Genomic DNA, 16,345 nt, shown 5'->3' on the forward strand with positions numbered 1-16,345 from the left:
TAAGAGCTCCAGAAAATGTGAGTCCTCGGACTCTGGCTACAAAGCAACAAGCGAGTGGACCACACAATAAAAACCCTCAAAACACTGGCGAAGCTGGTCTCCCGTATGATAGTCACCTATCACCGAAAAGGTTTCAACGAAGCTGAGACGCTCCGGCTTGTTTACACTTTTGTGCTCAGCAGGCATACATGTACACTCTTTTCCAAGGCATAAAACCGATCTAAAAGCCTTTATGCTTTCATCCGAACATCGTACAAAGCGGCTCTTGGCCTACCACTTGGAAACCCCACTAAACATCTCAAAGCCCTCGGTAAGCAATACAATTACGAGGGTCAAGTTAGGCGCAGTCATTTCTCAACAGGAAAGGCTTAGTTTAACCACTGTGCGAGAAAACTGCTATACCGCGTAAATCGCCCAGCTTCTCCTCAGTATGCGGGATAACTGGAGTCCATAGCAAAAAAGCTATACAAAATGATTATAGCAACGTCAATTCCCAAAAGCATAACTCCAGAGTATCACAAACGTTGTAGAAGTACTCAAGCTTGCAAGTTATAGCGGCAATATTCGGGAGCAATCCGGTCACAGATCCCACCTGATGTGGTATGAACAACTATGCCTTTGAAGTCATAGGAGCAGCCGCTGTCAAGGCCTTCCAACTTGCGCCACGACTCGAGCTGCATCCGCGAATTCCGCTGAAGCTTCAGCAGTCACCCTTGCTAATAAAACGGAGGATACCTTGGGACAATCGCAACTTAAAACAAATTCCAAGGTCCCAAGAAGACTCTTTGTCACCGGCAGACTACCACACATCATTTGTCCATTAGGACCCAACCTATAATGCACTACCACGGTCACTGGCACTACTTTGCGATCAACTGGTGCCCGAGTCATGCAGGACTCGATGACAATGGGAGAGCGGACGCGGCGCAGCTCGTGCTTTTATCAACTGAACGGCCGACCACTCCGACGACAGCCCTTTCTTACCGTGAGATATTCTTTAGCACCAACGGCTTGAGCGACGAAAGTACAGTTCACCACACTTTGGTCTATCTCAGCAGGACTCGTATGACTGGTACCGTATATAAACACACATGTCCGACCCTTTCTTTGAACCACGCCAATCACCCAACAATGTATACAGCGATAGCTGTTCGTGGTGCGGAGGGAGGCCCACTCGCGCCCACACAACATGGGATTTACGAGAACAGGGCAACCGAAATTTACTCGCGGTGAATAGCCGGCGAAATTTCTGAAAGGGAGCAGTGGAACACTGCTCATCAGCGAGCACCTGGGGCTGCATCTAGTCCTCGACCTGGCGAAATGGAGCCCTACTCATCCGCTACTCACTTATGCCGAATTTTTTCAATGAACAAATATATATATATATATATATATATATATATACATAGGCACCAAACTCTTCTTGAATGCCTTTGTTATTAAAGTGCTACATGCTCCTTAGACCATACCACCTACATCACCTCGAACCAACACATGCTTTGTAATATTACATCGAATGTCTTGGACTACGCATCTCAACTACCCACAGGTGGCAACACGCAATATATCGCGAGCAATATAAGCTGGAAAAGGAAGGCAAGCTGTGAACTTTACACTCTACTATGGGCGATACGTGGTGGACGCCGTCCAAACAATGGAGAAAAGACAGTGATTATCGGATACCTCAGTGCGCCTGTTTTTCTTTTTACGAAGTGTAGAATACCACGTGGCCAACGAGCAGTGATGACGCCTTTCGACGTTGCGCTCCCAGTAACTTGGTCCACCCAAACAAGGACAAAAGCACTGCTTTTTTTTTTCCTTTACACAATGACAATGTGTGTAAAGTATGAGAAAATGGGTAGTAAGGGTGCCTTGAAAAGAAATTTACAGGCGCTTTAGTGTTGTATTAAGCGCACTGCAGTAATCTATTGCTTTTATTCTCAAGGTCGCTAACATTATGCTCAATATTTCTATTGATCAGCTTCGTTCACCGAGTCTGTCATTCTTGCTTTTTAAAGTTTGTTGAAAGTGACATAAAGCCCTCGTTATCAAAAAATTATCACACCTTAGATCCTAATCTTCTCACGCAGAGTTATTTTATTTTTTTGCAGAATATTCCTCTCGGTTGCGTGATTACCACAGCGTTCACGCAGCAAACAGAATGCAGCGATCCGCATGGTTACGTCTGCCTGGTAAGAAAACTCTTTCGTTGTTGTTGTACCTAATGATTAACGCATATCAATTAATCGGCAGTATGGACCACAGTACAATGTGGCGTTGTTGTTTGAGATTCTTTATCGCGCTTCATCAGAGGACCACTCGGCCTTCCACGTATACTTTGCCACCGTGACGAGCCGCGGTTCTTGACAGCAGATGACCGAAGCGGTGTGCAATAGAGCGAAAGGAATTCAACAACGCGTTGTTTCAGCCTGAATGTTACCATGTTATGACCAGTCAACTACGCGACCTACGCATCCCCTCCACGCACAGCAAATCACAGCACTGTAGTGTGTGTGTGTGTGTGTGTGTGTGTGTGTGTGTGTGTGTGTGTGTGTGTGTGTGTGTGTGTGTGTGTGTGTGTGTGTGTGTGTGTGTGTGTGTGTGTGTGTGTGTGTGTGTGTGTGTGTGTGTGTGTGTGTGTGTGTGTGTGTGTGTGTGTGTGTGTGTGTGTGAGATAAGGGGATGTAGGGAGGGAGGGGGGAGGGAGCAGAATTTGTAACTTGAGTCCGCCACCACCAGCGTTGCATACGTGAATGCATACGTTGTGTATGCATTCACTTGTGCTGGTAACGCGAATATATGGCAAAAGCTGGCAATGAGGTGGCGCCTTTGTATGACGCTGCCAAAGGTCTGTTGCACTCGACGGCATGATTGATGTAATACGAAACAACCTCATATTGCCACATTCCTTCTACAAGATTTGTTATCGCCCCATTACACTAAGTAATGTTCAGTGCAAAGCACGCCTGCAGTGTTCGAGAAGCTTCGGGGCTTTAGTAGATTAATTTGTTTAGAAAAAATTACGCGAGCAACGTGAATATAACAGGTTATTCTAGAACTTACGTGGTCACTAGCCATAACGCAGGAATATTCAACGGCACATGAATAAATGCCGACGCGCTTCACCGCTTGTCAGTTGATCGACGGCCGACGCTCAGTTCACCGCTATCAGTGCCATTTTATGCGACTGTAATCTGATTTTCCATTGCATGAAATACTACATGCGAAGGCATACTACGTACGATGGCAATATTTTGTAGGTGTTCGGATTCTGGAGTGCTATTAAGTTGTCAGACAAAAGCTGAAGTACAAGTCAAGACGTACCTGTGTGAGGGTTGACGTCTTCGTCACGAAGGCGACAATGAATAGTTCGCTTTCGTGAGGTGCATTATTCGATAACAAACCGATGATCCACCGCTGCAGCCCAATAGCTATCCCTTTACACTGCAGAGCACGAAATGACGATCGCACTCCTGGAGGTGGCAATCGCCATTCAATTGGGTCTAAAATGTGAAAATACAGAAACCAATGTGGCAGTTTAATCGAGACATATCCAGCTTTTCTGCACACGAGTGCTTTAGTTCGCGTAAACGACATCACGTGGCGTATCGACCTTAAAGATTTCAAAAGTCCCGTCATGACGTATGCACTCACGTGCACCAAATAAAATATAATCAAAAGAAGCGGTGCACGTGCACCCTGAGGTGATCGCTTCACCTCAGTGCGCAAATAAAAGAGCGTGGTGTGCCAGCGTTATCTCAGCGGCGACGACTGGCGGTGAATTGAGTTTTTCTGGGCATACCGTGCCAGACAACCCGCAGTAATTACGCACATATGTCTGGCCGTCATAGACGCACCCTTCGGGTATCAAAAGGAGCGTGTTTATTTTTGTTTTGTTTGTTATTAGTTTATGCGCTGCCGTGTCGCTGGGGGTATTAGAGAAGGATGCTGCTTTCAGGGTTTCGTGTTCACCAAGCGTCCAGCGTTATTCTTTTGTATGAACAGGACATTGCGGTTGTATAGTAACCGATTCTTTTGTGTGTGCACTACTTCGGTGAGCCTCGCTTGCTCCTTCGTTACGTCAAAGTAAAATTGGGTAACTTTGAGAACGCTAAAAATGAGAGTATGAAAACAGAGTTAAAGAAATGTATTTTTGTTTTCGTTTAGTTCTTGTCGAAATACGGCTGCCACTTCCAGCTTGGCGCCGTCGAAGCGGCTGTGGCTCGAACTTACACACGCAGTCAGGCTTGCCCTCGCACCACACTATGATCTCAATGTCACATATACATTTTTGCTCATGATCGATGCCGGTACGGATCGAGTTCGGTTCGGAGGCTAGCCACACAGCTATTAAAAGTTACCATGCGACAGCACCTTCGACTTTGTCGTAATAAAACTTGCGATCAAGCGTGCCCGTGTCCGCCTGTCGACGCTGTCGGGTCCGCGTACTCTGCACGCTATAGTCGCTACCCGCGCGAGCAAAAAAAAAATACAGAAGGCAACAATAATCTCCTTAGTCAAAAGCTTATGACAGAGTAGAACATGAATTAATAATGGTTAGATTGAAGTTTTCTGATGCCTCTAATTATATGATCAGGTGGTTTAGGAAGTTTAATTGAGGAGGGAGTTTTAATGTTTACTGAAGGTGTCATTCTTCAAATATACATTTCAGGTACGAGGAGTTCCTGGGAAACCAGTCACCTCGCTGCTTATTTTTAATATATTGCTAAGCACTATTACCTGCTATGAATAATTATACATATATGTATATGCAGATGATAGAGTATTTGTCGCTTCAGACAGTGATGTACATTCGCTATAATTCGCTACAAACGTACAAGTGAGCCATTAAAAATTGGTAGCAGGCTATTTATGTCTTAATGTTTCAAAGAGCGCAAATATAGTTTTACCTTTGAATAACGCAGTTACCTTTAGAGTAACTTGCAATCTGTGGAAAATACCGCAGCTGGACTCGGTAAAATATCTGCGAATATCTTATGATAACCACCTCCTTTGGCATACAACCAAGAAAGGAGGTCGGGAACCGGGAGTCCTACGAAGGATATGCAGCAGTTGATCAGGAATACGGAGAGATACACTAATTATGCTTTGCAAAATCTACATACATGCAGCTTTTCTGGACACCAGCGCTTTAACCCCGTAACAAAATTTGGATGTGTTTTCTATTCTGATGCACTGGCTTATATATTGCGTCCTCTCGTACTCTTGGAAAGGGAGGCCCAAAGTCATTCCTTGGATCACCTAAACTGATAGCCAATAATAACATCTACTTAGAAGTGAGGTTGTCTTCTCTTTTATGCAGATTTAGGATACTAACTGTGCAATCATTCCTAAAAAATTATGAGGATTCTATGAAACTAAACTTATTTTCATGTATACATCAGCCAGAGTTGCTTTTCTATCTTATTGACCTCGTTTTAATACAGCGTGGGTGGGCTTCGTAGAATCACTTGTTGTACCATTACATGTTGAACTGCAGAAGTTTCTCGCATCGGTAATTAAAGAAACGTTTTTCACAATATTTATCCGAATCATCCCAAAATTTCACCTAACTATATAATAAACTAGCTTCTGCAGAAACGTTTTGAGCAGATAAATATAAAAAAAATATATTATAGCTACAGACGCGTCACATTCTGGAGAAAAATCCGGCATCGGCATTGTTTCCGAGAATTTCAAGTGTTCATTCTCATTAGCACTTTGCAATTGTTTATCAGTTTCTTCGGTGGAATGGCATTAGGAAGCTCAGCCCATCAACCTCAAGAGTGTCTGCAGTTAGAGATACTTTATTTGTTAAGGCACTCGCTAAAAATAGCGGTTCTCAATTAACACGTGGCTTTCGGACGTCAAACCTTATATGTTATTATTAATATTTTCAATTATCACAAAGTTGTAAGTTTGTTCCCTATCAACATAACTCTAATTAGATTAATCGGGGTACCGGGCTACAAAGGGACAAAAATGAACGAAAAGAACGAAACAGCGGACGCTCGGTCGAAAGGCGCCCTCAGTGGACCGATATTCTCAATTATGCTAACAGCCCTCATGATTCGTGACAGATTGAAAACGCGAGGAAAAACTTCGCACTGTGAGGTCATTGATGACTCACCTATATGAGTATTGGCACCTCTTGTTTCCTTGGCGTAGGACTTTGTTCAACACGAAAAGCGGTATAGTGACTTTCATAAAATTACTCTGTCGCGTTCCGAAACTGAACTATTATACGCATAGAGCTGACTTGACTCCTTTCCCTCTTTGCTTGTTTTGTAAAAAAGAAGAAACAACTGAATATTATTACTTATCATGTATCTGCTTCAATTTACTGAGAGGAAACATTCTACCATGGGGTAGTATGTACCGAGCCTGCGTGATGGATTTGTCACTGCAGTAGGCCGCTAGCGAGTATCGCCATCATGGCTGCACAAAATCGAATGCTTGACGAGGCGATGATTTGCACCGTCATTCTTACTTGCGCTGTCAGGAACATGTAATTGCTTCTTTATTGAACACAAGCGATTACATCCCATTAAGTAGCGCTTGTGTCACAGCCATGCTCAGACTCCAAGCCATGCGTGATTCACTGCATTTAGGTGTTGAAGGCTCCATCCGTGCGATGGAAACATCAATATCGAAAATAATACACTCGTATGATTTTCAGAACGTCGAAATTGTGAAAATTTGTCGAACAATCCCATTGGAAAGGTACCGGTGAAGTACAGAACAAGTAAGCAGAGAGGCGTGGATTGTAGTCGTATGCACGTTTCATCGCTGTAAACATTTCGCTTCGCTGGTCAGGCTCGAGTGTGTTGCGGTATGCCACGCTCTATAATGCACATGATCTGGCTCATATGTAAGAGACAAAAAACTAATATTTTACTTTGACATCGCTGAACTATATTACACATTATATACAATGAAAGTTACTTTTCAGCGTGACAAAACGTTAACGCACGAGGGTACGTGAAGTGCTACTCGCCCCTCGTGAGTTAGCAGCTGATCGCTCATCGTCGCGGTCACTCCTGGTGCATTGACATTCTTCTACGTCCAGTGAAAAAAAACTATGGACCATCTCCCCAAAAGGAACCCCTGATGGGACGCGAAGCAGCAGTGGTGCGCACGGCGTTGACGTGGTTGATACGGGCGTCGACGTGGGTGCTGAAACAACGGTTTGAAGCGAAACTCGGTGTAGCGTTTACTCGAGCGAACGTTTGTTTGATACGCAAAGACACGAGAGGCGGGGCGTGTTGAAGACGCCTGCGCTCGGCTTCCTTGTCTCGAGTCTCATCGGTGTTACCCGCGCGCCGTCTGTATTCTCTAACGTGATCGGTGTTCTTGACTGGCACCTCGTCAGTGTCGCTGGTCTTCCAACGCCGACGCTTGCGTTCGGTTCCCCCGGCTCACGCCTCGTCAGTGTTGACGTCGCCATTCGCTAACGCAATCGACTTCGCTAACCCCCGCAACAGCGGCAACAGCCGGGAAAGATACGCGCACACTTGCGGGAAGTATGCCACGACGGCATCCCGCACGTCGGTGTGATGGCGGGGCAAGCAGCGGCGCGCTGTACTACACGTTGAATGTCGGCGCCGCGAGATTCTCGGGGTGCGTGCACCTGCCGCCTCTTGTCGCCGACAGATGGAAAGAGGTGGCTCGGTGAGATGATGCCCACGTGAGGAATGGGCTCGAGCGTTGTGAGTGGTGGAGAGGGTGAAGCGAAAGTGAGCTGACAGCGGTTAGCGCGCGGCAGGCGAGGGAGGGAGATGCCACCGCGCACTGCTAAAAAGGCATGAGCTTCTTGGCACCACTCCAACGCCTGCGGGGAGGGGAGCGGTGTGGACGGAGGGTCAGCGTCAAACCTGTTTCACATGCGAGTTGAAAAAAAGAGGAGCCGCATAGCACACCGTACTTCTCTGTCGCCGCAAATGCTCGTGGTTTAACAAATGATGAAATTTGGTGAGACGGTGCATAGCTGATAGAGTTCAATCAAGACGTTCAATCAAGAGTTCAATCAAGACGTACTAGAGAGCAAGGCAGGGCTCTGCGGCAGTCGACTTGAGAAGCATTCGACGCATGCAGGTCACTGAAAAGGACTTTCATGATGTGACTCACATGGAGGGGGTGTGAAGTGTGCTGTCGCAGTTCGGGGAAATAAGGCATTCACTGGGGGCTTTACTTCCGTTGTCCCCTTCAACAGCTCTATCACGAAAACCCAGGCTCACTTGTCCGCGACCTCTGCAGCGCTGCACTGGGCTCACCTTGTCAGGCTGTGGCAAAGTCCTGCCACACTGGCCATCTGCTCTTCGTGACACTCAGTGGAGGAATGCGTGCCTGGCAGAGCAAAGATAGATGTTTGGTCTCAAGCACAACATACCCTGCACAGATAACGAAGAACAGCTGTTGATTTCAGGCACCAGTGTTGCAACACATGCCTAGATGCATGCAACTATACACGGCCGGAGGATACAAATCGAATGTCATGATGTTCCGACGGCAAAGATGTGTTGTGTGAAATGATTTGAACCTTCCGCTTCCCTGCTCCCCACCGCAGCATTTATGGACGCGGATTCCAGTTACAACAAGAATTGCTGCGTAGTCCTCGATATGGGTCACGCACAAGTTTATTATACAGCGGCCAAAGAACCGAAACAACGAGTGTATCACGTACACCATGCTACCTGCCGTCGGTGAAACTGTCTGAAGTGGTTTACAGAATCAATAAAAAACCAAAGTGGCTCGCGCTTTAGGGTATAAACATACAAATCCCAGTGCCAGAAGTGATGTAGACCATTCGGAAAATTTCGATGAAGACTGTGCTAGCACACACAACGAGGTTACCGAAAACACGGCCGAAGCTAACCCCTGAGACTTTTTTGTAAACTTTTTTTGTGACTCGAGCAAACAGACACAAAAGTTTACGCATCAAATTTGCACCCCACCATGGTGGTTTAGTGGACAAGGTGCGCAGCTGCTGACCCACAGGTCACGGGATCGAATCCCGGCTGCGGCGGCTGCATTGTTGCTGGAGGCGGGAATGTTCAAGGCCAGGGTGCTCAGATTTGGGTGCACGTTAAAAAAACGCAGGAGGTTGAAATTTCCGGAGCCCTCCACTACAGCGTCTCTCATAATTATAGGGTGGTTTTGGGATGTTCAACCCCCCATATCAATCAATCAATTTGGCGAGGTGTACATACTTCGCGTCCCAAAAATCAATCGCTGAAAGCAAGAGCAAGGAATCGGAGAAACACAGGAAGTGCTGCGTAAAACACGCTCGCGGTTCTTAAGCTTTCACCTAGCTGAAAAAGCTGTCAAATAAAACCATACCAGCAATCTCTTGTTCTTGCTTCATGATGGCCAGTTACATGGGTGTGCAACAAAAACCATACGCTAAAAAAGCCAGAACAAAATAAAAAGCGACTGCAACCATGCTTATTCATTATAAAAGTCACGTTACACTTTGTTTAATCAGCGTACGGACGCGTCAACGTCGAGCGGCCATTGATGATAAAGCACGCAGCACAAGGGTGCCAAAGGAAGGATTCTAGAAGCAGAGTGTGGTTTTTATCTGCGACTGCAAACAGCGGTTAGCCGGCGCATTCCGCGGGCAAAGAGCGGTCGGCGTCGCACAAGAGCGGCGGTATAGCATCGGCGCACAAGAAACGAACGCGCATCCGTGCGTCCTGCAGCCGCTCATCGCCGCGACCGCCGCTGCTCGGTCACTCGCATGTGAAACAGGCTATACACAGGAGAGTGAAAGAGGAGCTTCGCATCTAAAATCATTGCCAAGATGGTTTCTCTCGACATCACTGCTGAGAGCGTCACTCACCACGTTTATCTGGGCGCGGAGAACATTCCGCTCTGAAACCCGTACACAAGCGAATCGCTTGGAGCGTTGATTGATTGATATGTGGGGTTTAGCGTCTCAAAATCACCATATGATTATAAGAGACGCCGTAGTGGAGGGCTCCGAAAATTTCGACCACCTAGGTTTCTGTAACGTGCACCCAAATCTGAGCACATGGGCCTACAACATTTCCGCCTCCATCGGAAATGCAGCCGCAGCAGCCGGCATTTGACCCCGTGACCTGTGCGTCAGCAGCCGATTACCTTAGCTACTAGACCACCGTGGCGGAGCACGCTTGGAGTGTGCAGGCATCTATGAACAAACAGGGATCTATCAACAACACATATCATACATCTGTGCATCCTCCTTCCTAAAACTCTGTTTTCTCAGGCATAAGTTAAAGCAAGCAGCTGAGGCGAAACAATTACCACATTTATCACTTATTAGACCGAAGCTTGAATACGCCACAATTTTTAGACACACACACACTCACTCACACTCACAGTCACACTCACTCACACTCACACTCACACATACACTCACACTCACACACACTCTCACACACATCGATGCACTCGAGAAGATTCAGCGAAAAGCTATACGATATACTTATTCAAAGTATCGGCAGACTGACTCCCCTACAACATCAATGAGTCCACACGGTATTCAGACATTGCAACTTCGGTGAAGGGTACACAGATTCAAGTTTCTTTTGTAGCTGAATAATAGAAAACTAGCTTTAGAACCAGAAGATTACGTGTGGCTCTTTTAAACTCTACAAAATAGACTCCATCATGATAATTGCCTAACCCCGTTTAGAACTGAAACTGATGTTCTCGAATTTTTATTCTTTCCACGCACGATAAATGAGTGGAACACAGTGCCATAGACATGGTTACATAGCGCTGAACTTGTAGAACAAATGCTTAAATATGACATAAAATTATCCTTTTTCAATGTCACAATTTGTGGTGTACTTTGTTGTGCATAGGCGATCAATATTCTTTCTTTGTTGTATACTGAGAACTGTGAAATTTTCTGTTGGCACTTACTTTATTGCTTGTAGGCACAGAGCACACTATTGGAGTTGTTCTATCTATCGATTTATTTTTTTGTTCTGTTGATGTTACAATGTTGCTGTTACAATGGTTGGCGGTACAGCATTTGCATTATGTATTGACATTACCGTGACATTACCGTCGTTTACAAGTCCGGCAAGAAACACTCCGACGCCGACTGTCTCTCTCGTGCGCCTGTCGACCAACCACCACCCGACGACCCGGATGACGAGTACTTCTTGGGAACGATAACTACCGACGACTTCGCTGAACGACAGCGGGCCGACCCGGGACTTAAGGCCCTAATAGAATACCTCGAAGGCAGGACTGCCGATGACCCAAAGGTATTCAAGCGCGCACTTGCGTCGTTCTTCCTGCGAAACGGTCTTCTCCAAAAGAAAAACTTTTCACCGCTTCGAGCCAAGTACCTCCTTGTGGTGCCTTCAGCTCTGCGACCAGAACTCCTGCAGGCCCTGCAGGACGACCTGACAGCAGGGCACCTCGGTGTTTCTCGCACGCTCGCGAGGATACAAGAAAGGTACTACTGGCCGCGTCTTACAACCGACGTCACTCGTTATGTGAGGACATGCCGGGACTGTCAACGACACAAGACACCACCGATAAGGCCGGCGGGACTTCTGCAGCCAATTGAACCACTTCACCGTCCTTTCCAGCAGATTGGTATGGAGCTACTGGGGCCGTTCCCGACGTCGGCTTTCGGAAAAAAATGGTCGTGGTAGCTACCGACTACCTCACCCGCTACGCCGAGACAAAAGCCCTGCCAAAAGGCAGTGCATCCGAGGTAGCTAAGTTCTTCGTCGAAAATATCGTCCTACGTCACGGCGCTCCGGAGGTCCTTATCACCGACAGAGGAGCGGCGTTTACTGCTGACCTAACTCAAGCGATCTTGGCATACAGCCACAGACAAACCACCGCCGGACGACAGCGTACCACCCACAGACCAATGGCCTCACCGAGCGGCTAAACAAGACGATCGCCGACATGCTCGCAGTGTACATCGATGTCGAACACAAGACGTGGGACGCCATTCTTCCGTACGTGACCTTCGCATACAACACGGCGGTGCAGGAGACGACGCAGATATCTCCATACAAATTGGTCTACGGAAGGAGCCCGGTAACGACGCTCGATGCCATGTTACCCAACGTCCCCGACGAAGAAAACCTCGATGTGAGTGAGTACCTTCACCACGCCGAAGAAGCCCGACAACTCGCGCGTCTCCGTATCAAGAATCAACAGACGACCGACAGCCGCTGTTACAATCTTCGACGACGCTTCGTGGAATACCAGCCCGGTGAACGTGTTTGGGTATGGACGCCGATACACCGACGTGGACTAAGTAAAAAGCTTCTGCGACGGTACTTCGGACCGTACAGGGTGGTTCGACGTCTCGGCCCACTTGATTACGAGGTTGTCCCCGACGGCATCACGAACTCTCAACGACGCCGATCGCGACATGAAGTCGTTCATGTTGCACGCCTCAAGCCGTTTCATGCGCGTTAACAAACTGAAACAGTGTTTTTTTGTATTATTGTATCGTAATTTATTCATTGTACTTTCTTGCATTGTTGTACCTTCATCTTTAGTTAAAGCTTCGGGACGATGCCTTTTTCAGAGGGGGGCAATGCCACGTTCCATTTCTCAAGTTTTGTTATCGCCCCAAAACACTACACAATTCTCAGCGCAAAACGCGCGTGCAGTTTTCGAGAAGCTTCCGGGTTTTAGTAGATCATTACGGTAAGATAACGCCCACTCTGCGAACTGTACAGATTATTCTGGAACCTACGCCACCGCCAGCGATAACGCTAGAACATTCGATGGCAAGAGTATAAATGCCGACGCACTTCGCCGCTTGTGAGTAGTTGATCGACGGCCGACGCTCCGTTCACTGCTATCTGTGCAAGACTGCTACTGTAATCGGACTTAGTTGATCGACGGCCGACGCTCCGTTCACTGCTATCTGTGCAAGACTGCTACTGTAATCGGACTTTCCGTTTGCCGGGCACAGGTTCGCCCAAATAAACTGTTGAATCCCAACACAAAGTATCCTGTCTTCGGCCACATCATGACCCCGTGACAGTATGCATGTACACTTTCTTGTTGTATCACTGCATGACATTTATTATTACTACCAATGTTTGTATCTACTCCTGCTTCGGCCCTTAATGGGCTTGCAGTATTTTATAAATAAATAATAAATAAATAATAAATAATATAAAACAAGTGGCGAGAGATTGGCCAAGTTTTGAAAGAGCAAATCCAGAGCCCGTGCGACTTTCCGCATACAATGTTAAGGAATTCATGCACTACAGGAACACTGACGAATGCCATACGCACGTAAAACAAACGGAGTGTCAACTTCCAAGGTTAGGCGACATTTCGCTAACCTACATGGCTACACAAAATCTCGCGAAGGTGATATGTATACCTTGCGGGCTATCATTGAAAGCACGAGTTGCCATGCATTTGCACAAAAACTTCACATCTGGAAAGAAAGAATGTTTATCGTGTCCCGGACGGTCCGGTTTGTTCACTAATACAGGAAATATACAAAGTGGTTAGTGTACGTTTCTTGCCCCCGCGATCTCCGACGACAGCGCCGCTCTGGCCGACTGGCTCGCCCTACGCCATCGCCTGACGCCGACAAGAGCTCTCGCCGAGTGGCGCCCCTGTCCTCGGATTCGTGCGACCGTGTTCACCTTTACAACCTTCTCCTTACTTCCGTATGTGACTGTCCCTGCGCCCCGCTCTCTCTCTATATATATATGCTTTTTAATCATATATCTTTAATTCCTCCTTACCCTCATCTATCGTGAGCTACTGTTTAGGGGTTCTCCCCCTGAGAGACAGTTATTACGGGAATTTTTATGTTCTTTTCAATTCAGAATCTCTTAAGATGCTAATGCGTTCAAACTGAGGTGACTGAGGCTAGCACAGCCGAACAAGGGAGCGTCTGCCAACTGACCATGCTTCAGAGGACGCTATTGAATTCCGCTTCACAACGCGACACTCTATGGGCCTTGCCAATACTGTAAATTCGTACTCATGGTCGATGCCGAAAGTATTTTTAGGTTGAGAGAAATTTCAAACAGCGCATAAGCCCATAGCCATATTGTTTAATATCGTCAACAATACTCTTCCCTCGAACCAGGGGCGCATTTTCGTCTTTCAAAATAATCTTTCCGCGTTTTACTATAAAAGTTTATAGCCTTTTTCTTTTGATGTCGTTTTCCCTCGCCAGGACAAAACATGGTTCATTCTTGTTAGATTATCATGAAATAAGGAGTCTTGGTAACTGTCCCTTTCGGTGCAAACGTCTTGTTTTCCTTTTTCATCAAAGCGCAAATCCCTTTCAAACGCAAAAGAAAAGCTATGAACACGGGCCATACGCCGGCAACACCCAACATGCGTGTCGAAGCGAAGGCGTCGTAGACGTGATACGAAACAAAAGTAGAAAAAAACACTTTCTATTAAGACACCGTTGAATTTTGTGAAGCAGTGACATAAAAGCCATGTGCTGTAGTAGTAGTAAAGCTATATTGAAGTGCTTCTTACAACAGGAAAAACAAAATTTTGCGTAATATTGAAACCAAACAAATGTGTACACCTGAATAATTCATGGGGCTGTTAGAGGTGGTGCCGAGAGCCAAACAGAACGAAGACGCTATTCTCTTCTCACTGGAACTAGCTGAGGTCTGACACAACGAGTCAGGTTCGGGACGGCTTTAAGCTCTCCCATAGTAGAGTACGTAGTACTCTAAATCGTTACCTACTTTTTCTACCCCCCCCCCCCCCCACCAACGAGTGAGGTTCGGGACGGCTTTAAGCTCTCCCTTAGAAGAGTACGTGGTACTCTAAATCGTTAAACACCATATATACACAGAAAGGGAATTCGGAGGTGGGTCAAGCGACTCACCACGGCCCCGCCTGGATTGGGCGCGCGCGGCTGCGTTCCTATAAACGCACTGCCACGAACGCCCGATCGCGGCGCCCGTCGACTCGCATCCGCGCTGAGTGGTACCGTACGGCTCGGCTCACTTGTTCGGTTGTCCACTCCGGTCCTCTGCTTGAATGTCGTCAAATGCCAAGGCTAGAGCACTGCACGGGCTCGAGATTGCCCAGAACCGGCCCGGCCGGGCCCGTGGGCCAGGCCAGCTCGGGTGAAGTAGTTTTTACGGTGGGTTTGGGCCTCAAGTTTCGGGTTACGGGCCACGGCCAGAATTTGAGACGGTGGGATCGAGCTTTGCTGTGATGTGTGCCCGAAAAAGATGTATACGGCCCCGTTGTGATGTGGGCGAAAGAACACGGAGACGCTGGGGAACATGCGGATAAGTGGGCACCTGCCGAGATTCGAAGTTTCGTAGGGGAAGAGAAAAAAAATGACGACAGTTTCCTGAGTGGGAACACTGGTTAGCATGCGGAGCATATATGTTGAACTGCGATAAATGTGGTTTGTAATTTGCGACATACGTGTGTGTTATGAGTAAACACGAGTGAACACGCACGCACGTATGCTGCGAAAGACGATGTTTATTGATGAGGCGCTTTGGGTATTTTGAGCAAGATGGCTTTATGGTCCGCAAAGTTAAGGGTTTGTGGGTCTGGTTGCAGCGGTCTAAGGTCGAAATTTGCAAACACGTGGTCGATGCACGTCCCGCGAACTGTGGTCGGATGATGTTGGCCGTCGTGCATTGCTCGTTTCAGCGAGTGCCCCGACTCCATGTAGTCGACCACCAATCGTCTTTGATGACGCCGACATTGAAGTCGCCAACTATCACGAAGGGTCGTCGTTGCGGTCGTCATTTCAGGTATTATTCCACAGCTTCGTCAACGTACTTCTCCACGCGGCACGCGATAGGTTGGGCGCGAGGTACATCGTCATGACGTCGACTCCGCAGACGCTAGTGACGCACAAACCAACCAGCGATGGGCGGCGCGCCCCAACACTCGGTCATTTATAGCGAGCGCCGGCCCCAGCCTGCGCATGCGCGCGTTAGCATACAGCTTGCGCACGTAAAACTGAAGGTCGCGCGGCGCGCGGAGGGGAGAAGCGAGTATAGGGGAGACCCACGCCGAGGGAGGCGCTGCGGAGCGTGGCGATGAGGGGGTGCTGGGGGAACTGCAGAATGGGTTTCGGAAACACAGGAGGTTGGAAGACAATCTGTTCTCTCTGACGCAGTGCATCGAAATAGCAGAAAAGGAACACAGGCCCCTGTGGCTAGCATTTTTGGATATCAAGGGAGCGTACGATAGCGTGGTTCAAGAGGAATTGTGGGGAATACTGGACACACTAGGCATGGAACCTGTAGTCACTAATCTTTTAAAAGGTATATATAAAGGTAACAAGGTAGTTATAAAGTGGGAAAAACAGGTATCCAAGCCTGCAGAGGTAAAACGGGGGCTTAGG

At 47.4% G+C, this 16,345-nt stretch overlaps 1 protein-coding gene across 1 annotated transcript in view; it reads left to right on the forward strand.

Moving 5' to 3' along the window:
* The window catches only part of LOC119161981 (uncharacterized), a 178,156-nt gene that overhangs the window by 24,775 nt on the left and 137,036 nt on the right, over nucleotides 1-16,345 (forward strand). The window contains exon 2 of the mRNA XM_037414471.2: nucleotides 2,112-2,192. Coding sequence (XP_037270368.2) covers nucleotides 2,112-2,192 — 81 coding nt within the window. The remainder of the gene's footprint in view (nucleotides 1-2,111; nucleotides 2,193-16,345) is intronic.

This window comes from Rhipicephalus microplus, chromosome X (genome assembly GCF_043290135.1).
Source record: "Rhipicephalus microplus isolate Deutch F79 chromosome X, USDA_Rmic, whole genome shotgun sequence".
Classification (NCBI taxonomy): Eukaryota; Metazoa; Arthropoda; class Arachnida; order Ixodida; family Ixodidae; genus Rhipicephalus; species Rhipicephalus microplus.